General features: G+C 35.1%; 1 protein-coding gene across 2 annotated transcripts in view; it reads right to left on the bottom strand.

Annotated features, from left to right (window-relative positions):
* Window positions 1-4,558: 4,558 nt before the first annotated feature.
* The window catches only part of Zmym1 (zinc finger MYM-type containing 1), a 31,094-nt gene continuing 21,848 nt past the window's right edge, over window positions 4,559-13,804 (bottom strand). For both annotated transcript variants that reach the window (XM_013154150.3, XM_013154152.3), the window contains exons 7-10: window positions 11,374-11,527; window positions 9,623-9,763; window positions 9,420-9,454; window positions 4,559-9,046 (exon numbers count right to left, since the gene is read on the bottom strand). In XM_013154150.3, the coding sequence (XP_013009604.2) occupies window positions 6,755-9,046; window positions 9,420-9,454; window positions 9,623-9,763; window positions 11,374-11,527 (2,622 nt within the window). In that variant the 3' untranslated portion in view covers window positions 4,559-6,754. The remainder of the gene's footprint in view (window positions 9,047-9,419; window positions 9,455-9,622; window positions 9,764-11,373; window positions 11,528-13,804) is intronic.

The raw sequence follows: 13,804 nt of genomic DNA, 5'->3' as shown, positions 1-13,804 counted from the left end.
ACTTCATCTCAGTAAGTCAATGAAAACGAAATGGTAAAATTGAAATAGCACCCTTTAATGAATCGAAGCAGTGATCAATGGTTGCTCATATTAAGATGACCAGACACTGTTCACTTCCTGATGGACATCAGCACCAGTGAGCAATGCACCTTTCTTGGAGAGGTCTAAATTTTAATTTGACAATAGTATTTATCCTTTTCAGAATAAACTGACATAGAGTAGCATCATGAAAAAGTACAAAGATAATCATAGCTAGACATGGTGACACACACCTGTATCCCAGCACTATGGAGGATGAGGCAAGATCACAGTTAAGAGGTGAGCTTGGACTAGTAAAACCCTGTTAGGGAGAGGAGTGGAGGAGAGGGAGGTAAAGGAAAGGAAGAAGAAAAGAATTATCAGATTTACCTGTCATTAGGTTACTTGAGGATATTGCTTGGGCTCCTAAAGAATTTTTCCCTTATCATCAAAAATTTTTCTTCAGTAATGGGAACTGAACCCAACACCTTCCCACTTATCTATGTTCCCAGCAGTTTCAAATTTTGAGACAAGGTTTTGTGAAGTCACTGAGTTCCCCAGGTTGGGTTCAAACTTCCTACCTCAGCTTCTCAGACTGCTGGGATTATAGGAATGCACCAACATGCTCAGCTGCCATCTATTCTTAAAGTTTTTAAATACTTTTGAGTGAGCAAAGGAATGGAATAGCACGTTAGCCTTAAGGCTCATGAAATTCTGTTAGTTTTCATGAAGTAACTAAAATAAATAGCCTAGTATTTCTTGAACTCTGCTTTGCCTGTTTTTATTTCTACCTTTACCTTCTCTTTGTCTTTACCCTGCTCAAATTGAAATTTTTTGTGTGTGTCTTTTTCATTTTTATCGGTACCGGGGATCGAACTCACGACACCTGCTTGCAAGGCAGGTATTTATGCCGCTGAGCTAAATCCCCAGCCCCCTAAATATATTGTTAATAAGATTTTGAAGTGTTATAAGGACCTAGCCCACTCCAACATTTCACAACTTAGCATAGTTGTTTTAAATTTACCAGCAAACCTGTATCCATAGAAATCTCCTTTGTTTTGGCTGTTCTGAGGTTGACTTGATAATGGTTTTCACTGAAAAACTATGGCTTTTCTATTCTTAGGCATATCAGATATTCTACTGTCTTTTCTCCACTGCCTTCTATATAGTCAATAATATAATATATAGTCTTATAGCTACTTTTAAGTTCACTATTTGATTATATTTTGGGGTTGTGGGGTTGTATTTTGGGGTTTGGGGTTGTGGGGTATCAATCACCAAGATTTGTTCTAGATGCTATGAACCAGTTTCTGCTTTAAATATTTTAGTTGCTGTATTTATGCACTTTCGGGGAGATTAAAATATGATACAGATATCTATGGTATCTTTTACACTTCTGGTAGTTAATATTTTTATTATATAGGGATACTGTATTTGTGATAATGCTTTATGAGGTAGCAGAAAATGGTGATTGAAAAGATGCACTTTGATGGTAGACATTCCCTCCAGCCCCAGGATTGGGAGTCAAACCCACATCTCTATGGTGTTATGATTTGTGTTTGGATGTCCTCCCAAAGCCTCATGCAGTCATGGGGGACAGGCTTTTTAGAGGCAGCTGAATCCAGAGTTTGTGATTGGTTGTCTAGTGCTGGGATAGGGGTTGAGTGCTACACCCACTCTAGGGCAGGTAGCTTGCACACAATTTAAGGGAGGAAAAAGAGGCTTGCTCCTCCCTTTTTGGCTCTTATGTCTTCCACCAACATAGCACCCCACTGCCATACCACCTTGCCTTGCAACCAGCTGATTATGGACCTCTACAAATGTAAGCTAAATAAACATTTCCCCCTCTAACTTTGGGTATTTTGTCTCAGTAACAACAGAAAAGTGACAGTAACTCTGTTTGACACTGAGCTACATCCCTAGCCCAAACTACTTGTTTTCAAATCCTACTTTCACCTTTTAATAACTGTATTATTCATAATCTGTTTCTTAGTTTCCTTTGTAAAATAAGCTGTTGAGAACACTAAATGACTAACACAAGTATTAAGAAAAGTGCTAGGTTACTTAGATTTCTCTGAACTAAAGGCGAGACTCTGTCTCAAAAAACCAAATTATACCAAACTGAAAAAACAATTTCTAGGCCAGGATTTAGTTTGGTGGCATAAGCACCCACCTGCTAAGCGCGAGATCATGAGTTTGATCCCTGGTACCAAAACAAAACAAACCCCCAAAGCAAACAAATTGACTTCATAGGTAAGTTTACAGCCTTCAGTACCTAATTACAAAAGAATAAAAAATAAATTCTACAAGCAGTCAATACTGCAGGATAATTAACTTGGTTTTGAAGACAGAAGTCAGTGTAATGAGAAGGCAGAATATCACCAAATAATGGTAACAATGTGGGCAAAAGAAACACTCATGCATTGGGAGGAATAGAAAAAACTGATACACCCGAGGTCTAAGGTGGAAGGTGCATACCCCCTTGACTTCCACATCTATTTCTAGGTTAAGTATGCTAGAACAGATCTTCCGAATTGGAATACTGAGTGGGTGGTTGGGTGAGGCCTGAAATGGCCAGACTGCATTATTTTATTCAAGTACAGCATGTGAGTATTCTTTTGTATACAATCACCAATGCCCATGATGGCAAGCAATCTCTTTTACTATCTTGATGGATAACTACATTAGAAAACTAAGTTTCATTGATATTCTGGGCCATCCCTAAGTGCAATAAAAAATTGTATTATGAAGAAGTATAAACAACAAGTAAATTTGTGAAAAAAATGTTTAACGGCACTGGCCATTTGAGAAATGCAAATTAAAACACAGATTTCACCTCACCCCAGAAGGAATGGCCAGCAGTAAGAAATCAACCAGTAACAGCTGCTGGAGGGGCTGTGGAGAGAAAGGAACCCTTCTTCATTGCTGGTGAAAATACAAACTGGTGCAACCACTGTGCAAATCAGTGGAGATTCTTCATAAAACCAGGTTGGAGGTCCCATCCAACCCAGCTATTCCCCTTCTAAGTATCTTCCCAAAAGAACAAAAACATCCTACTACAGTGATATATGTGCACCAATGTTTATAGCAACAAAGTTTATAACTGCCAGATCTTGGAAACAACTTAAATACCCATCGACTGAGGAATGGATAAAAAAGATGTGGTATTTTTATATAATGGAATACTATTCAGCCACAAAGAATGATAAACTGGACATTTTTATAGGTAAATGGGTGTGCTTTGAAAACATTTTATATTATGAAATGTCATGCAAACATAATTATCACATTGTTTCATTAGTATAAGGAAAAAAACATGTATTTTGTCCCAGAGAGAATGACTTGAGCTAAGCAATGACTCAGGCCACACCTGTCTTCATTTTAACTGATCCAATATAAGTCATTTGGAGTTGACTTTTGGATGATTTAAGAAATTGATGTGATATAAGATTTTGATTTTTTGCACGTGGACATCTAGTTGTTCCAGTATATTTATTGAGGGTACGATTCTTTTCCACTTAACTGCTTTTGCATCTTGGCCAATCAAATGTATGCTATGTGGGTATCTATTTTGGACTTCATATTGGTAACTTTGTTGGTTTGTCTATCTTGATATCAATGCTGTTGTCATATTGGTGTAACTGTGGTAAGTCATGCGATTGGGTACTGCTGGAGCTCTAATTTTGTTCCTTTATCAAAGTTGGTTAGACTATTTATTCTGAGCCTGTTATTTTTACAGAAATGTAAAAATCAAAATGTTAATCTATATGAAAAATGCTGAGTTTGATAAGGGATTTTTTTTTAATTTTTATTTTCTTCTGTTCATTTTTGGTTTTATTTTTTATTTTTAATGAAAGAAATTATATAAATTGCCCATTTTAATAAAGGATTTACCTGTATAACTACATGAAGTACTATTGTCATTAAATGAACTAGATATCCATATAGAAACCTCAAAGGTAACACTGAAAAAATAAATTCCAGGGGCTAGGGATGTAGCTTAGCAGCACAAGCACTTGCTGGGCAAGCACAAGATTGTGAGTTCGATCCCTGGTACAAAAAAAAAAAAAAATCCGGAAAAATAAGTATACTACAATTTATATAAAATCTGTTAACATAAAACTAGACCACGAAGCCAGGCATGGTGGTGCACACCTGTAATCCTAGCACTTAGGAGGCTAAGGCAGGAAGATCGCTGAGTTCGAGGCCAGCCTGGGCTATGAAATGAGTTCAAGACTAGCCTGAACTGCATAGCAAAATCCTGTTTCAAAAGACAGATAAAATGAGCCGGGCGTGGTGGCTCACACCTTTAATCCCAGAATCCTTGTGAGTTCGAGACCAGCCTGGTATACAACGTGAGCTCAAGGCCAGCCTGAACTGCACAGCAAGACCCCCATCTCAAAAAAAAAAAAAAAAAAAGAAAGACAGACAAAATAAAATAATCAAACAAAAAAAACCCCAGACTATGTATTAAATATAAATTAATAATGGTTGCCTCTGAGGAAAACAAAAAGATTACACAAAAACATTTACAAGAGGGTTCAGTTCCATCTATGGTTTAATAGGTTAGATTTTTTTTATGATCTTCATATTCTTATATACATTAAATATGTACATATTAAATTTTATATATGGTTTTAAAAACCTTAATTAAAATAAGTAGGAAAAAAAGCATCTGCCTGGCAACTGTGAGGTCATGAGTTTGATTTCTGGTACCAAACTAAACAGAACAGAACAAAATAAAAAAACAATAAAGGCAGGACAGATAAAATGAAGAATGAAGAGGCTGGCCACAGTGGTGCACATCTGTAATCTCAGCTGCTCAGGCAGTCTGAGCACAAAGATCATAAATTCAAAGACAGTTTGGGCAACTCAGATCTTGTCTTAAAGAAAAGGGGGAGGGTCTGTATTTCAGTGGTAGAGTACTTGCTGAACATGTGCAAGGCCCTGGGCTCAGTCACCAAAATTTGGAAAAGAGCAACAAATATGTATACTGAAGAAATTAAGAATACTTTCCACAACTCTAAGCAAATACCTCTGAAACAAAGCCTCAAAGAAATTCCCTTTGTAGAAAAATCACCAATTTTAAAATTGATATATTATTAGAGAAAGGGGCCAGAGAAATATTCCTCAAAAATCTCAGACTTAAGTAGTCAGGTAAATGGAGGCAACTTGAGATTATCCTCATAAGTCAAATAAATCAGACTCATATTTGTAACTCCTGTATAAAAAATAATAATAAAAAGTAGTAAGATCCAAAATGTGTAATAGACAAAGTGGGCTAAAAGATATAACTGTAAGTATGTTTAAGTGTGCGAGATAACCATACTACTAAATATTTGTTAGTTTACTGAACAATAGTTTATACTGTCATTGTTTATCTTTTTATGCTTTTTGAAAAATCTGAACTACTTCTAAGATAACAATATGTAATTTATCAACTAGTGATTTCTTACTGTTATTTTTTTGAAATTCTGTATTATTTCTACCCTTTTGTTTTGCTTTTTTCTCTAAAAAAAAGCCATATTTTCATGACACAACTTAATAATTTTTGTTGTGTCAAAAACACCAATCTTTTCATTTTAATGTTTAAATGTGACAGTGCATAAAAAGAAAATACAAATGGTCCACGTAAACAAATATTTAACCTTATTCTTAAATGAAAATTCTAATGAAATTAAGATACCACTTTTCAATTAGTAAGTTGGCAAAGACCAAAACATTTGATAGCTTTGTTCATGAAGATTTGAGGAGTTACGCCTGGTGGTGCATACTTGTAATGCCAGCACTCAGGAAGCTGAGGCAGGAGGACTGAAATGAGTTCAAGGCCAGCTTGAACTGTGTAGTGAGACTGTCTCAAAAAAACTCCAAAATAATATACAAACAGATTTGAGGAAATGGGGACACATGTACATCACTGGTAGGACCATAAATTGGCACAATTCTTTTAAGGAAGTTATTTTCTAATATCTTTCAAAAATTTAAATACACAAAATAGGTACAGCAACACACATCTGTAATCTTAGCTGCTTGGGAGGTTAAAGCAGATGGCTCATGAGTTTGAGGCCAGCAGGAGAAACATAGTACATCTCAGTAAAAAGGAAAAAAAAAGCACAAACCTACTGAACTAGGAATTCTAGTTTTACATTTTACAGTAATTTATTATGTACAAATGACCTTTGCACAAGGTATTAGATTATGGCATATTTAATACAATATAACATTCTGTAGTTGTAAAAAAATAATCATTTACTGACATGGGACAATCTCAAAAAATATCCTATTATGGAGACAGTACAAGCTGAAGACTAGTGTACACTGTATAGTACCAGCTACAGAGAATATCTCTAAGACAGTATTTAAGGAACTAATAAAACTTTAGGAAGAATGCAAAAACAGGAGAAAACTTTTCTATTGTATGTCACTGTGTCTTTTGAAGGTGAATGTACTACATACTCTAAAAAAATAATTTTTTTTCTTAATAGAAATCATTTTGAGATGAAAATCAGGATTCCAGGCAGCACACATTGTCAGGCCTCAGTCCTAGCTACTTAGCAGGTTTAAGCAGGAGATCACTTGAACTCACAAGTTCCAGACCATCTATGGGCAACATAGTGGTATCTCATCTCAAGAAAAAAAAAAAGCAAAAGAAAAAGCAAATCAAAACCAAAACAGGAAAACCAGGATTACAGCAGATAAAATTCTTTTAAGTCCCAATTAGCAGGTATTATATTTCTTACATTTGACTGATAAATTTTTCTATAATTCCATTGAGCCTTTCAGGCTCCATCAATTTATTTACCAATTCCTGCTCGACAGCCATTAGGGCGAGGGTAGTGAGCTTCTCTTGTCCCATAGTATGAAATAAATATGTTTTGAGACGAGGCAGTGTAGAATAGGAGTTTTCATTGCTTACTGAAGTAATCGGCCAAGACAAAGCAATATGTAATAGCTTTGAGATACAAGGAATATTATTGTGAAGACCATGCTGAATAAACAAATAGCCAAGAGTAATGAAGTTGATGGAAGCATAATCAGTGACAAAGTTGAGCTTTGCATAGTGCCGATAAAATCTAAGTTCAGGGATAATATCTGCATCAAGTTTATAAAATTCTTGAATATGTTTGGCTGTTGCTTCATTTAATGGTTCATTCCATTTAAGTAATAGCTCTGAAATTTGCTTCATTTTGCAATAATCAAACTCTGAAAAATATAACTTTAGATTTTGTAATATACTATCCAATCCTTGGTAATAAATATTAATTTTATATTGTTCTTCTGTTGAAGTAGGAAAAAACATATTTTCTGAATTGCCAAGATCTACTGTTTTGTGAATTTTTCTCCTTTTTTGAAGGGAAGGCTTTTCAACTTCAAAACCTTTACTGATAATTTTACTACATATTTCCTCTGTTTCATCCCAGAGAGTTTTGAAATATACATCATTTTTTTCAGATGATAAACATTCCACAATTGCTTCTATTTTAGAAGACAAAGAAAAAATGTCTATGGTTTCACTTTGAAGCTCTTGGGAAAGAATTCCTGTAACACTTAGCACTCGATAAAGAAACTTTAAACAAAAAATAAACTCAAATTTGGAAACCAGTGTTAACAAATCACTCAATTCATCAGTCAAATTTGTGTTTGAGGAATGGCAACTTGATGCAACTTCCAATGTTTCAATAATTTCTGGAAGCCTTTCAGTCACAGATAACAATGTACGATCGTGTACTATCCAACATGACTGTGATGTATGTTTATTGCATGTTTTGTTTTGACTTAGCTTACAAATATCTCGAAAATTTTCCAGCATTTCCCCATATGTATAAATAGTGTTGACCAAAGAACTGAGAGTATTTAGAGCACTTCGGAGTTCTTTTATTTCTTTACAAAACCTAACTACTGCTAAATCAAAAAAATGTGCATAACAATGTACATACAAAGCTCTTGGCTCCTCCTTCTTGAATTCTGCAGCAATTTCATTAAATTTTACCCTCAAATTAGTGGTACTATCATAGGCCTGGCCACAAATTGTATTAAAATCAACTCCAATTTGCTGTAGGTAAGTTTTGATTTTCTTGTGTAAGTGGATCCCAGTCTCCTTTTCATTATCAACAAAACCCAAGAATCTTTCCTTAATTACAACAGCCTTTGATGTTTTCTGTGGGTATCTTACACAAATTGAAAGCTGTTCTTTGGTGGTATTACCAGTTATCTCATCACATATAATTGAAAAAGCTGAGGAAACATTGATCTCATTCACAATATCCTGCAACATTTCCATCTTTATTATTTCAAAAATATCAGCTTGAATCTGTGTAGTATTGTAGAAATCAATTTGTGAATTCATAAGTCGATATATTTCTTCTCCTTTATCTTTTGCCCTGATTTCTAACAATTCTAAAAAATTGCCTTTGTTCACAGAAGAAACAGAATGATCATTTCCCCTTAAAGGCAAACACTGCTTCCCAAGAAATAAAATATTTTCAACTATAAGCTTTAGATACTCTTTTTGTTCTTCAATCTGTTTTGGATGATTAGATAAATTATCACTGTTTTCACTGCAAAACTGGTATTTCCTCCAAAACTTCAAGGACTTCAAATGCATTTCACTTTTTTCATGCTTTCTGAATTTTTCCAGTGTTTTTTTCCAATTAGAAGTTCCTTGGGTTGCAAATGACTCTCCTCCAGAGCTAAAACTTTTCTGGCAGAACAACTGGCATGAATAACAAAATGTTACATCTTTTTTATTTACTTGTGGACGATTTGTACGCCAAGATTTTCTAATATTTTGTGATTTAACATTTTGCACTTTAGATGTAAATTTTGGATGACAGAGTCCATTACTTACTTTCACAGATTTCATATTGTATGTAGGATCCTGGTTTAATACTTCACCACTGTGTACTTCTATACTGGAATCAACAGTGTGGTGATTGAGTACTGAAGATGATGGCAAAAGGCTTGGCTGTTCCATACCATCAGCAATATCACTACTTGATTCTTTGGGTGAACTCTTTGAGATCTTTGGCTAAAAAGATAAAATAACACTCATTTTAGCAGTTTTCAAATAACCAAAACATCAAATATGTCTATTCTAATAACATAGTTAATTAAATTACTGTGTGAACTTTTTTGGGGGGATGGGTATGACTAATAATTACTTATAACTGATTTGTTTGCAATCTAGACTTATTATTAAATGTTTAAAAAGACCTTCTGGTATGTAATTTTAAAATAAATTTTTATTATTTGGATGCCTAGAAATGTTTAATAAATATAATCTCCCAACAAGGGAGATATGACTAATAAGACTTCTGTGTAAACATTCTTATAAACATATACATGTATGTACAATCTGTTTATCAAAGACAAATAGCCAAAAAAATTAGGATAAAACTTACATCCATGACATTTGCTGTTACTGAAGAAACTGTATCTGTTAAAATAAATTAAAGCATAAATTCAAGATTTCATACTATCATCTACGAGTTAGAATTGTAAACTGTAAAGACTTACTTCTTATCAAGCTATAAAACCAAAATTTAACAGATTCATCAAGCATGACAAAACTGTTTATGTCAAAAGTCTTTACATCAAGGTTTACCTTGTAAGAACTCCGTGTTCATGATGGGCAGGGCAATATGATTATCTGCTAATGACATTATATTGCTTATGACTGGGATTAAATCTTTCTTTGGAGAAAGGTGCTGCTCCATGGAAACACTATGTGTTGTGGAAACATTTGCTGATAAAAATAAACAAAAATACTTCTTATAAACTGGCCAGAATCAGTCAAGCAGAAAGTAGTGTTTATTACATATTTCGGGCTAAGGATATAGCTCAGTGGTTAAAGAGTACTTACCTATTATTCATGAACCCCAGAGCTAGATCCCCGGCTCCAAAAAACCAAACCAAACCAAACCAAAGCCCCAACCATATAAAAAAACTAAGTATATTTCAAGGAACAAATGATCAAATAGTTTAGGTAGCACTAGGAACTACAATACTTTTGGTTAGGGTTATATCCTTAACACTTTTATTTTTAAAATTACTATTTTTTAATTTTGTTTTGCGATAGGATCTTACTGTACAGTTTAGGCTGGCCTCGAACTCACTGAGCAGCCCGGGGTAGCTTTGAGCTGGGATGATCCCCTTGCTTCAGCCTCCTGAGTGCTGGGATTACAGGTGTGAGCCACCATTCCCAGCTTCAACCCTCTTTAATTTTTTATTTTGAGACAGGGTCTAACTAACCTGGAAAGTTGTATAAGGTAGGCTTGAATTTGTGATCTTCCTGCTTGAGTCTCCCAAAGTGCTGGGATTACATATGTGCAACTACACCTCGCTAACCTACATTCTAAAAGAACTATTCTAACTATAAATGTACTGAATAAATTCAATATTGATTTAGTGTCTCCTACGAACCAAGTCTTACACTTCATGTCCAATGTACACAACTGTAAATATACAAATGTATTAAAGGATCTAAATAAAAATATGTATCCCCAACTTTTCCCCATAAATCTTATCTTTTTTTTTAAAAAAAAAAGTTATTCTGAGGGGCTGAGGTATATATATACCTCAGTAGCATAAGTGCCTGCTTGGCAAGCACAATGGCATGAGTTTGATTCCTGGCACCCCACCCCCAAATGTTATTTTGAGACAGGGTCCATGTAGTTCAGGCTGGATTTGTACTATGTAGTCCAGGGCAGACTCACACAGCAATTATCCTGGCTCAGCTTCTCAAATGCTGTGATTATGGTTTTGATTCACCATGCTTGGCTAATCTTGTTTTAAAGAGGATTTGTATCAATCCAACCCAACAATATTCATAAATAAATATTAAATTTCTGATACAGTAACCTTCCTTTTACATAAAAAAATACTAGGAGTTATCACTCCTGGTGACTCAGGCCCATAATCCCATCATTTAAAAGGATGAGGCAGGAGGATCACAGGTTTAAGGGCTAGCCTGGCTAACTTAGCTTCTGTCTCAAAATAAAAAGGACTAAGGCTGAGCCAGGATAATCGCTGTGTTTGAGGCTGCCCTGGACTAAACAATGAGTTCAAATCCAGCCTGAAATACATAGACCCTATCTCAAAATAACATTTGGGGAAGGAGGGAGTACTGGGAAACAAACACATGACCTCGTGTTGCCAGGCAGGCACTTACGCTATTCCAGCATTATAAAAAGAAACAAACAAAAAATAAGAAAACAGATCTTTGCAACATGTTTTAGACTATTTTGCCTTATAAACTGGCTTAGTTTGGAAATGAATCAAGCTTATAAATGAAAAGCAAAATGTATTTGTATTTCTCAACTGTTGGTAAAACTCAAGTGGCAAAATAAACATTACCTGTAGAACAGTCCATCTTTGCTTTGCTGAATGCAGAAAAACAATTAATAGAGCAGAAAATCTCTGTCTTCCCCAAGTCATTAGTAATCTCAATCATTTCATCTGATGGTTTCAATGATTTATATGGAAAAGATGTAAGTGTTTTGGTTGGTTTCTGTTTAGAGATTAAAATAAAATTCACATCCCTGCATATGCCATATATTAACAAAAGCATATCAATAACCACTGCTTTTAGCTGTAGTATTACAAATAATGAGAATGAAACCAATTTTTATACTTTCTTGAAAAAAAAGCTGGAAGTGGTGGTAAAAGCCAATAATCCTAGCACTCAGGTGGTTGACGCAAGAGGATTGCCTTGAGTATGAGGCTAGCCTACGCTACATGATGAGTTCAAAGCCAGGCTCAAAAAAAAAAAAAAAAAAAAAAAAAAAGAGGCAATAGATTGCAATGACTGCAATGAAGAAAACTTATAAATCTATTTGAAAAGAATTTTATTGTTCATTGGATATATTTAAAAGCAATAATAGTAATAAAATAGAAGTCTCTGAATATCAATTAGACAAAACCTCCTACTAGTATTAAGGAGAAACTAGAAAAGGGTGCTTAACACATAAGACAGGGTGGGAATCACTGTGTTTCTAGCCTAACTTTACAGTAAGTATTGTATGATATAAGCAGTACAGGCTACAGAGAATTCAATAAGCAGTAAAGCATACAAAAGAACAAGATATAAACTATGAGAATCACTATCTCTCCCTTGGTTCCTCCCTTTCTTTTTCTGGGTTTTTAAGACAAGGTCTTGCTATGTAGTACAGGTTGGGCTCATGATTCTCCTGCTTCAGCTTCCTGAGTGCTGGGATTATAGAAGTGTGCCACAACACCAGGCTACTGTTTTATAACTTGATAGCAATAATGGGACAGAACTGCTTTCTTAGATACACATTGCAAAGACAAATGAAAATATGCATTTTCTTTTCTTTTGGTGGAAGAATGGAATACTGGTAAAGGAACAATGAAACAAAAAAGCAGACAACAAATTTCAGCCTTTTTTTTTGTTTGTTTGTTTTGCTATCCTCCTGCTTTAGAATTTCAAAACAAGATAATGGGAAATTAACAGTGTTTAATATATTGCACATTATTATTTTCAAAGTAGTTGCTCATGATACAGGCATGCATAATTGGTCAAACAATAAAAGCACAAACTTTTTGTTTGTTTTTTTGAGACAGGGTCTCACTATGTAGTTTAGTGTGGCCTTGAACTATGTGTGCAGGTTGGCCTTGAACTCACAGCAGTCCTCATGCTTAAGCCTCTCAAGTGGTGGGATTACAGGTATGCACCACCATGCCCAGCAAATTGATATTATTATTAGGAATTTTTTAAAATATATTTTTAGTTTAGCACTGTTTACACTGTTTACTAAGTTATTTTAGCTGTTGTAGCTGCTGTAATCCAAGTACTGAGAAGGTGAGGCAGGTGCATATTAAGTTTAAGGAAAGCCTGGGCAACTTAGTGACTTAGCAAATTAATGTCTCAATAAAAAGAAAAAAGGCTTGAGGATGCAGTTCAGTGTACAGACCCTCAGTTCAATCCCAGTATCCAAACCATAAAACTGGTGTAATTTATAAATCAGTCATCACTCACATGAGAATCAATACTTCATATACTCCATTAAACAGAAATGGCCAAGCAGGGTCACGGTGGTAGTGCACGCCTATAATCCAAGCACTCTGGGTGGCTGAGGCAGGAAGGTAACACGTTTGATCCCTGCCTGGACAACTCAATAACTTAATTTAAAACAAAAGGCACAAACAAATAATTACAATTATATCAAATAATCTACTTTGTTGTTTTGGGGGTAGGGTTTTGGTGAGTTGCCTAGGCTTGCCTTGAACATACAATCCTTCTGCCTTAGACTTGAGTGCTGGGATATAGGGACAGGTTATTGTGCCAGTATAAAATACTCCACCCTTTACAATAAAAATCCAACTCATTTTTAGACCCATATATTTTATTTTACCTTTTGGTGGGAATTGAACTCAGGACCTCATGCTTGCCAGGCAGTTGCTGTGCTGCTGAGCTAAATCCCTAGCCCTAGATTTTCATGTATTTTAACACTTTTCCAATTTTTGATTATAATTCACTAATAATATGTGTATCTTATATCATTACTGTCCTACAACACCTTACATCAGAAAGTTTTATGTGCTTGTTAACTGGCTTGCCCAGTAGCCCTGCCTCCTCACACAGGCTGAGTATTGGATATTCAATATAGGCTAATAAAAAGAAAAAGGCTATTTACTGAGTATGAGCCAAGAAGAATAAAAGGAAGGAACAGTATTTCTTAGATTTGGAGGGAGGTTTCTGTGCCTTCTATCCTCCTACTCTGGTCCCAAGGCAAGACATTGTCATGGTGAGGGCATTCTACCAGAG

The sequence above is a fragment of the Cavia porcellus genome, unplaced genomic scaffold (assembly GCF_034190915.1).
Source record: "Cavia porcellus strain 051 isolate PalLab524CR breed Dunkin Hartley unplaced genomic scaffold, mCavPor4.1 scaffold_25, whole genome shotgun sequence".
NCBI classification, from domain to species: Eukaryota; Metazoa; Chordata; class Mammalia; order Rodentia; family Caviidae; genus Cavia; species Cavia porcellus.
Note: the sequence above shows the minus strand (reverse complement) of the source record. Positions and strands in the feature narration are given on the sequence as shown.